Genomic DNA, 10,984 nt, shown 5'->3' on the forward strand with positions numbered 1-10,984 from the left:
ATATATATTTAATTATAGAATATTTTATACACTCATACACACGCACACGTATACACACACACACACACACACACACACACACACATATATATATATTAATGTGATATATATATACGTATATATATATATATATATAAATATATATATACACACATACACACACACACACATATATATATATATATATATATACGAGCGTGTGTGATATACTATCTCACAAAAATCAATCAATACATATACGTAAGTTGGTTGATATATGTTGCCAGGTAACATAGTGTCCGATATATAACCACATATTTTCTTTGTTTTCACCTGGTTGAGATTCTTCAATGTTCGTTGATAATAAAATTACGTTTAAGAATTGTGGTGACCAGAATTATTGTCGACAGCGACAATACATACTGATTAATTTGCGTAATAAGTGAAAGCGTAAACCACCTCTAGTGACGCCTTTTGGTGTATGAGTGCCCCGTTTATTTGTTTTTTTTAGGAGGCTATGTCGTGTAGTTTGAGAGTATATCATTATGTATCCTCTAATAATTATACAGCAAACGCGACTAATAATTTCAATGTATTACACACATACATGCATAGCCTCCTAAAACAAACAAGGCTATGATACTGTACGTACATACATAACTACACATTAAAATATGTTTTTACCATGGCCCTCTGGATTGAGTCTCCGTGGAAAAGCTGCATATTCCTGGACAGGCTACTTATCTAGTAGAGACTTGCAGAGGGCCATGTATGTACTACCGAGATTTTCTCTGAGACTGAGCACCTTGGCGACGCATTTGATTTGACGAGGTGTCGGCAACTTCACATTTTTACTATATATTTTACAAAAATCAGACCAAGACAAAATAGTAAACATAAACTATAAAAAGGCAGTTGAAAATTGAAGACTTGAAGTGGCATGCTAGTCCATCTGGTCTCTGACAAATACAATGGAGAATTTACGCCAATGTCTCATCTGTAGCATATTCGCGCTAACACTGTGTTTATGTTTTCTTGTGTGTACAACGAAGTCTCCTGTGTTTCAAACCGAGTCCTTGTTCATAGAGAATGCAATACAGAAATTGGGTATCAGTGAGCCACCACAGACTATTAGGACAACTTCTCGCTGGGTTGACCGCTGTCGCGACTTCATTACTGACACAAAAGATGGATGTCTACACAAGAAAGGTTTTTGGGAGCACTATACAGTGGAAATTACAGGACCTCAGGACATGGCGGAGATGAACGCATCCTGTATCGCGGCTGCTACCATATTTCAGCATCAGATGTGCGACTTACCATGCGATCAGGCGATATACATGACCACTTGGGAGAGTGGGACTGGGAGTGGCACTCGGTGGCATACGTACATGAATGCAATAACGCGAACAGTCGGCACAGATACAATGGTGCGATTGTGGAGTACAAAACCATTTCAGTCGTATGTGACAAGCGAGTGTGCTAGTGGAGATGAATGGTGTTACTTTTCGGTTGCAGATGACTGCATTGATAGAGCTAGTCCCAATTCAGTGGCGAATACGACGAAGGAGAACTTGGTGACGTATACCTATGGAAAAAGTATGAAAACATTCACACCCGCACTAAGAGAGGGCTTAAACCGTAGCGAGATGTGGTTGCAATCCCAGGTCCTTTTCTTCATTCTGCAGCCAAAGCAGTTTATTCGTGACTGGGTGGACGAATTTTGGTCAGCCAACTCTACCACGCGTTTCTCAACAAACGATAATATTCATAAAGACACGCCTTATCTCATTATGCATGTGCGTTGGGGAGACAAGTGCGCGTGGTCAAGCGCCAAGCGCGGGCGGGAGTCTATATGTGTTCCCTTCCGGAAGTATATGGAGCAAGCAAACGCTTTCCGGGCGTTGAATCCGGAACTAAACCATATTATTCTATCATCTACCGACCCCAAGGCCATCAAAATGACCAGGCGGCACACCAACTGGACATTTAGCTGGATAGTAGCAGAACGCAAATTACTCAGTCAACAAAACCACATGATACCTGCGAAAGAGAAGCTCGGGGAGAAGCAAATGGTAGATATTAAGGCGTTAATGACGGAATTCTATTTGGCGGCGTACGCCGACTACGCTGTAGTCACGGCTTCCAGTGGATGGTCGAGAGCGTTTCTCCGCTGGTCAAGAGCTTTACGCGGACACATTATTCCAAATGCGTGCCTGGACGACTGGAATTGGGACGCTAGTATAGTTGGGCTAAATGATTCACGCCTCCCGGAAATACGGGATGCTTACAGAGAATCTTTGGGTACCGAAAGATATTGCTTTGCTCACCGAGAAAACTGCTCGGAAGTATTTAGTTAGTAAGTTAGAAGAAAGTATCGCTATGGATTCTGTACAACATGGGAGTCTAGAGCTCAACGCCACATTCTCCAGAGACCCAGGGATTCTATCACCGATAGATATGCGTCGGTTTCAAGGAGTTTTCCCCATGAGAGGATTCAATGAAACCGGTAGCGTGCAAAAAATCGAGCAAGGTTGCCGCAGATGCTGTATGAATCAAGCTACGACTCAGTCTTTCATTGTACCATCTCGAGCTGAAGATCCGGGGGTCAGCGTACGTTGAGATCAGTGATAACGGTAGCGCTGAATAGATCAACTATTGTAGATACCTTCGAAACTTATTCCAGACTCCAGATATGCTTTAGTTATCTTGCGTGCAACATGCACGTTCTGTGTTACCAGCGGTGTATCTTAAAGCCGCGAAGATAGTCAAGCACGTGCCAAAGCTAATGAATTGCACGCAGTGCTTGAGGTTATTCGACAAATCACACATGCGAGTGGAATGTTGGTACGCATATACAACATGCACGTCCCTACATCATTAGAAACATTTCTCTGCGGCTACTAAATATTACCACAGGTTCACCTCTGTATGTGCTGATTAATCCCCGACCAGATTACTGCGAGTAGGGCTACTGATCAGGGCGATACTTACACGGGATGGCGCTGTACGCACTGTAGCTGAGTTACTACTTGCCTTGGTTCTGTACAATCTCAGCATGTCATGCAAGAGGTCTTCAAAAATATCAAAACACCAGTCATAGCCTTATAATCAGTGATAAATCATTGCCAATCAATTCATCGCACGAGGTTAGTTGCAGGGTGAGTGAAGCAGTCACGACGCTTTTGGAGTGTATAGAGTAGACGATACAAATGATGACGAATACTCTGCAAGCATTAGTTTACAGAGTTCACAAGTTCCAGAGAACGTATAGTTCGACAGCTCCGCTTTCTTACAACCCCAGACGTCTCTACCATGTTTGATACGCACATGTAATATTTTATGCGTCGAATAACGTAATCGGATCTTCAGGAGTATATGCATAAATAACGAAACACAACTGAGTTTTTGAATGTAATCTTTAAGTGTGGCTACAGCTCAAATCATCAAACTATTCGCAGCGTCTGAACAGAAGCCAGAACTCTACTTCACAGATGCGTCCCCACAGACTAGTAGGTCATATCACCATACTCTCCCGTATCTGTAGAATCTCTACAGTCTTATACATCATATACTGAATTGGCCTTGTCTAACGATTAGTTCAATGTAGTCACAGAATCGTCTCCCGGCTATACCGATACCAAATCAGTCAAAATACCCTTAGGTGGTTCGCCCACCAAAATCACTAGTGCACTGACAGGAAGCTTAACTGAAGTCTCCGCGCGCTCCATGATCAGCAAGCTAGATTTTTTTTCCTAGTGAGCACAACTACATACTCAGCTGTGATCATTCTTGCTTATTCGTCAAGAGTACTTACCAACATCATAGTGCAATGTATTCTCATATCATGTGCTGCCCCGCAGGAAAGACCTTCGTCATATGGCCATGATAGGTGACTATGGTTCCTTCTGGCTACTTTCTAATAGGGGTTCACAGGACCTTCGTACCTTCAACTGTAGTGTATCACTGTGCCGTCTTTGCCACGACTTTCGAGTATGGCATATTCCAGATGCATTCCGAGAATTTTAAAATTCAGTTAAAAACCATAACCACAGCTACGGCGAAGTTTCTTTGCTTTCGGTCAAACACCATCACTATAGTGTTTTCTGGTGGTGCAGACACTATGCTCAACTGCGAGGTGTACCTACTCAAATACCCGATAGAGTCGCAGAAGCATTGCTGCATATATTTGGCACCGGATCGTTAAAAGATATCACCTCATTTTAGGACACATAGACACCCTTCCTCTGCCCACCAGCCTAACGCTCTCATATGAAATTGATTTTTATACTTCTATGCATTGCGCAATACGCTCCCACATTGAACAACTCATATTCCCTGCCGGCCCTGGACTCACCAACCATCACACCCGGTGATTTCTCGAATAGCATGTCCACTCATCTCACCACTCCATCCACTACTCTTTACCAGTCCATCGCTGTTGCTATGTGCTACATGTCGTGGCTAAATGCGACTGCGATGATATCCGAGCATTCTCACCGTCCGCACATCTGTATCAATGTGCTCACATCTTGCGACTGGACTCTTTTCCGGTACCTTACATGCGATGTTGCCAGTGCCACTGTCGTGGCTATTAGTGTGCCTGATCTTGTAGTTACCAGAGGCGGTGTTGTTGGGAAATTTTGCCGTCCTCCACAATCAAGAGTCGTCAGAAAGGGACGACAGATAGAGAGATCTAGCAGGGAAGAATAACTAGGTCACAGACCTTTTTTTTCCTCTCACAGCAGAGATCGATTTCAAGGGAATGATATCTCACCACCACTCATCCGTCACACAACCAATATTAGACCCAGCTCAACTACTATTAGTCCGTGACATCTCCCCAATTGGCGTATTTTTCATGCGGCGGCGAGTCTCTCCTGTCCTGTCTGTCCCCATCACTTTGCCCATCTCTCGTTGATTGATTTCCCCCTTTTGCGTATCTCGATTGGTCCTCTCTTCCTCGATACTCGTGTTTCGCTTCGTAATCCCGATTGTCTCGTTTTGTCTCGTAATTCCTTTGATATCGGGGTTCCTTTGCCGCAGCACTGCCTCTGCCCTTGTTCATGCCCACCACTCTCTCCTGATACACACTGCCTCCCCAATCTCCATCGCCCGTGTCCTTGTCTTGCCGCCTCTGCCCAATCTCGTCTCTATTCTCATCTATGGACCAGTCCCTTGAATTCTCTCTATACACCTTTCTACCCCAATCATCCTCTCCATCCTCATCACTCTTATCACTCTCTCTAGCATCCCTATAGGCTGCTTCTCTGCGAGTATTCACTTCCCTGTCATTCGCATCTCGCCTATCCTCATACAGCCCCTCTGATCTGTCACGTGTACTATCATCGAACGTTTTTTCGTGCCTATCTCTGCCATCTTCATCCTCCCGAGTTTCGTGCGCTGATGAGCGCTTACTGCTACTGTCTGTGTGCCTGCCATCACCTTCTCCCTCTCGATACTCAACGTCATCGCCGGAATACTCATTGCGTGTGTGATCGGGCGATGGTGTCCTGGTATCTTTCTCACGGAAGCTCTGCATTTCTTCAATGTGCAACGGACGTTGACGCGACTCTCGCGGAGGCAATCGCACACCTCCAGCTCTGAGACGGCGTGTGGTAAAGGGATCCGGAACGACAGGTGTGAGTTTTCATACAGATTTAACTCAACAGCCATTGCGAAATGATAAGCGATGAAGGCATATCTATTCTAAGGAGGTAGATGGCTAAGAAATTTGGTACTCTGAGACAACTCTTACAGATTTAATGTATTTGTTTCAGTACCTCCCCGACTATATATGCGTGCCGCAACAATCTAATAATACTGAGCAAATATTCGTTCTGTCCACAAACATTTATCGACCCGTAAATCAACCACATACTCCTGAAATGAACTGCCTTGATAATAGTATGGACAAAGTGCGACATGTCCTTACCTGACACCTTCGCGGTTGTCGCTTGTTTTTTCCTTGTCCCACGCACGGCGCCACACAGTCTCCCCGTTGTCGGTCAGAGTCATCGCCCGTTGAACTCTGGAAGAGTTTGAGATGAGGTAGTTACAGTTGTGTGTACGTACTGGGAAAGCTCATTATAGTGTGCGAGTATGTAACTATCGCATTACAAACGTATAAAAGGCGTTGCTCGCGTATGACTGCCTGGATTTTTATACTAGCCGAACCTTTAACATATCAGCAGAACAAGAATCAAGAATACGTTTAAGTATGTATGAATGTGCCCAACCCTCAATAGGGATACAGGAGCCTCAAAAAAATCACAACTACACGAGTACACAAGCGTGTATCTTTACACGGGTCTTTCGCACATGAATGTAGCCCCGAGTTACATACAGCAACTATGAAACGAAGTCTTATACGCATAATAAAAGTGGCAGAACCCATAAGCGAGTGCATTCTTGCATGCGACGAGGGTATTAGATAGGGTTAGTGTAGAACTGAAATCGAAACAATAGGCATATCTAATCTATGACCATGTGGCTGAAAGAGGGTACTCGTTAGGGTTAGCGTAGAATTGCAATTGAAACAGTAGGCATATCTTATCTATGACCATGTGGCTAAAACAAATTTCTAGACAGATCCTACCCGTGGATAGGATGCAATTCAAGCCACGGATAGGATCGCATTTAAACACTTTAGCCTCAAGTCGCAGACAGAATCAGTCCAAATCACCTCTGCGTATTTTAGACGCATTTGCAATAACAGACTATGCAAAAGGAAACTCGTATTCCTCACGCACTTCCGATAACGGCAAAGACGCAAGCGAATTACATAGTAAGTAGCCCATGCAATACCACACTTGCAAAACTTAAACTCCATAATCCCACGTGAATAAAAAAACCCACAAATTCACATAATTGACGCACCCACTAACCAACCTAATCTCACTAAGCCACACACACAGGCAAACTACAACGACACCCAGGTGTACTCACTCACTCGCACGCTAACAACCACATAACATTGAACTCCCCACTCACCGGCTCTCATCCACCAGCCGACGCTCCTCTCTCCAGCGATTCTCCTCGGCCGCTCGCTTTCCCGCTTCTTCGCGCCTGCTCTTCGCGCTCAACTGACTCTCCCGGCCACCCCTGCCACCCCTATCATCCTCCCCTCTACGCCTACGGCCCCTGTATCGATCATCCATTCCTCTGTCGCCATCACGGTTGTCTCTATGATAGCTATCTCTATCATCATTGTAGTGTCTGTTGTTCTGGTTGCCATGGCTACCTCGGCGGCTCTCGCCCCATCCTCGAGAAGAATCTTCGCCCCAGCCGAAATCGTTACCCTTGGTGTGTGCGCGTTCTTTATCCAGCCGTCGTTGCTGTTTGTTATTGGATCAAGTTTTTGGTACGGGTGTCCGATTGGTTACGGTGTTTGTTTGGTACGGCTTTAAATTTAAGTTAAAGTGTCGCGAGTGAGATTTTGCACACAGAGGCTATAGTAAGATTCGTATATGTACCAGAACACCGTTCCTTCAGCAACACGCATACATGCCCGCAGGGTACATCTCCAATCTCCACATGTATATATACGTCACCTGGAGTAAATACACAAGCATTCGTGTTCACACGGGCATGTATTGAAACTTATGCTGAACGAAAATGTGACGTTCATTTGCATTCTTTCTTTTAGTAAAAGGTTACCGCCGAAAATTTTACATTTGCAGTTTTTCAAGGTTACGCCGCTAATCGCGTGTGCTTGGCTCTGCGCACCTTTTCCAAGCAATTTCACAACTTGATACATTTCTTTACACGCATGGCTTTTTTTGATAAAGCGAATGAGTGCTGAAAGATCGATAATCTTATATTGAAAACGAATTCCCGATTTATGACCTTACAAAAAATAGACAATGAAGCATACAGTATAATTTTACAACTACCCGTAACCACAAAACGTACAGTACAATACTACAACTATCCACAACACACCTCCTGAGCCAATCGTTCGCTAGCAGCCTTCTCCCGCTCCAACGCTCTCTCTTTGTCCTGCGCGATCTCAGCCAGCCTTAGCTTCTCCTGCTTGTTCCGCAGTCTAATTTCCTCAATCTTCGCATCCAGTCTTGCTTTCTCAGCCGAAGACTCCACGCGAGGCCCATGCACTTCTATAGGAGGGTCGTGTCTGCGTTTGTTTTCACCACGCCTACTAGCCTGAGTATATCGATCCCTATCACTCCCAGAGGCGTGTCCTCCGGAATGAGGTGCATCCCGTGCATTGCTGTTATTCCCGTAGCCGCGACTAACACCTGAAGTATGGGGATGTTGATATGTGTGCGTATGTCAGCGAAGAGCAAACTAGTACGGACACAAAGTTAGATATTTTAAATTGGTCAAGCCACGGGTAAAAAAATCAACGAGACATATACACGCACAGCTATACACTTAAAGCTACAACGACATATATACCCTTTGACACACATACACATACATTTAACACTAAGTATATATTTATTACCCTATCGTTGAATCAAGAAACAAAAAATACATACAGACACACACACACATAAATGATACGTAAAAATATACATAGAAACACATACTTACATACATACGTACATACATACAAACAAACACCAACACCGACACACACACACATATAATATATATATATATATATAAATATATATATATACATAAATAAATACATACACACATATACATATATAAATAGACACACTCACACACACACACACACACACACAAATATATTTATATATGTACAAGCAGAAATACACACAGAGACAAACATACACATACACACATATATATATACAGACACAGACACAGACCCAGACACAGACATGTATATATATATAGACAGACATACATACATATTCTATACGAGCATATATATATATATGTATATATATACTATACGAGCATATATATATATATACATATACATATACATATAATAAAGAATTGAATTAGAAATGAATATATACACACACACACACACACACATTCACACACACACACACACACACACACACACACACACACACACACACACACACACACAATATATATATATATATATATAGATATATATATATATATATATATATATATAATAAACTTGTATCTGTACACAGGCTTTTTCGTGTAAGACTGCAGATGAACTATTTCTCACAATATGTACCACAGCTCCCCTCAGAAAACACAGTACACTAGAGGCATTCTGCCCTCCTTAAACAAGTATACATACCTTGCGGTCCTCGGCCATGGAAGTTGGCTGCACCACCCGACCGCCGACTGTAAGTGTCGCGCTCATCCATCATCCTATCTCTATCTCTATCTCCTTCTCTGTGTGTGTCCCTGCCCGAGTCAGACCTCCGACTGTAACCGTCCCGGTCGTCCCTGTACGTATCTCTATTGGGCTCTCTGTCTCCACCATCCCTATTATTTTCCCTCTCCCTGCCATTCTTCCGATCTTTTTCCTTGCCTGCCTTCGGCTGTTTGCTATTCTTCGCACCCTTGCCCCGTTTAGCCTTTTCCCTCTCCGCTTGTACATGGGCTTTGGTCTGTGCCTCTGCTTCTGCGTGTGCCTGTACTTCCTTCTCCTTGCGTACCTGCGCTTCGTCTCTCTCTACGTCATTTTCCACCACCCTTCCCATTGTCTCCAAATCATCTGCAACTTCCGTACTTTCTAACTGAATTTGCCTGATACCCTCTTCAATGCTCTCTATGGTCTGCGCTACCTCGCCACCTTCAGCGCTCTCCTTTGCACCATCGGAAGATAGTACCTCTGGGTCACCCCCCCCGGACATGTCCCGTTTTGTACCCACAGTACCTTCCTGTTCACTATCGTTCTTTTTCTCAACAGTCTCGTCCGCACCCGCTTTTTCGTCCACTATCTCTCTATCAATGGTTCTTTCTCTCGCTTCTGATACATTACCCTCGCATTCGCGGGTCGTTTGAGTAGAACTAGTGTTTGCCCCATTCATTTCCATATCAGAAACAACATGAGTGTCCGGTACCTGATTCTTCGCATCTTCACTTTCGCGGACGATTTCTGCAGCAACCCGCTCAGGCTGAGATGTTTCGCCACTCTTGACGTTCAGTCTCTCCTCCGCTGTTTCCACCGTAGCTGTGATGCTATCGCCCTCAGCACTCTTCGTCAGTTTGCCGTGTTCATTCCCCATCTCGTGTATTTCTGTGTGTTCCAAGTGTTTCTCTGCTTCCATACTATAGTCTGAAGACGCCATTTGTATTCCTTTCACTTAAGTGTTGAATTCTAATTACAAGGGAGTGCGCACCAAGCATATGGATGCCCCTATGAAGTTTGTACACTCTTCAAAATACCTAAGCGTATGGCCTAATTCTAATACTATCGAATACAACGCCACTCTGTAGTCTGGGCAAGTAACTCGTCAGAGTTGTTACGTATTCTCTCAGTCACTATGGATATTTAGTATAAATAGAGCATTCGTGCATTGAAACTCTCTCGATTGTCACTGCTTTTAGCATTCATTTACAAAATTATTGCATCTGAAGACTGAGAGACTTGAGAGACTGGCCACGGCTCGGTAGACGGTGAGTCGGTGACGAGAGTGGTGAATAAATATTTTTAGTGGTTACTGGTTACTACAGCAGCAGTTTGCAGTGTTGCACTGATGCACTACGGCCTCGGCCCTCGGGGCTTTTTAGAATCGATGATAAATACAAAGTTACAAAGCGCACACAGTTTTTTTAGTTTTTATTTGTAAAAATCACAATGCAATAACAGAGTGTCAGTCTGTCAACACACAAGAAGAGAGACTCACAGTCCACAAGAGTCTCACAGGCTAGTCACAGGTTCACAGGCTAGTCACAGGCTCATAGGCTAGTCACAGGCCCACAGGCTAATCACAGGCTCACAGGCTAGTCACAGGCTCACAGGCTCACAGGCTCACAGGCCCGATACGGCTCGACGTAGGTCCCTACGAGGTCCACGACGGGCCTTACGTACGTACGGTCGTAGTCACGCGGCTCGTACGTACGGACGTCACGT

General features: G+C 44.1%; 2 protein-coding genes across 2 annotated transcripts; one reads left to right on the forward strand and one right to left on the reverse strand.

Annotated features, from left to right (window-relative positions):
• Window positions 1-1,232: 1,232 nt before the first annotated feature.
• On the forward strand, window positions 1,233-2,516 carry SARC_10808 (hypothetical protein; the record flags this gene model as incomplete). The annotated part of the gene is made up of 1 exon (XM_014295134.1): window positions 1,233-2,516. The coding sequence occupies one exon, from the start codon at window positions 1,233-1,235 to the stop codon at window positions 2,337-2,339; it is 1,107 nt and encodes a 368-aa protein (XP_014150609.1). The 3' UTR covers window positions 2,340-2,516.
• Window positions 2,517-3,377: 861 nt separating this feature from the next.
• SARC_10809 (hypothetical protein) lies at window positions 3,378-10,200 on the reverse strand (the record flags this gene model as incomplete). The annotated part of the gene is made up of 5 exons (XM_014295135.1): window positions 3,378-5,582; window positions 5,915-6,010; window positions 6,973-7,316; window positions 7,924-8,237; window positions 9,200-10,200. Coding segments are annotated over 5 exons (2,533 nt in total), but the record flags the coding sequence as incomplete, so codon positions are not given.
• Window positions 10,201-10,984: the final 784 nt, after the last annotated feature.

This window comes from Sphaeroforma arctica (assembly GCF_001186125.1).
Source record: "Sphaeroforma arctica JP610 unplaced genomic scaffold supercont1.1398, whole genome shotgun sequence".
NCBI classification, from domain to species: Eukaryota; class Ichthyosporea; order Ichthyophonida; genus Sphaeroforma; species Sphaeroforma arctica.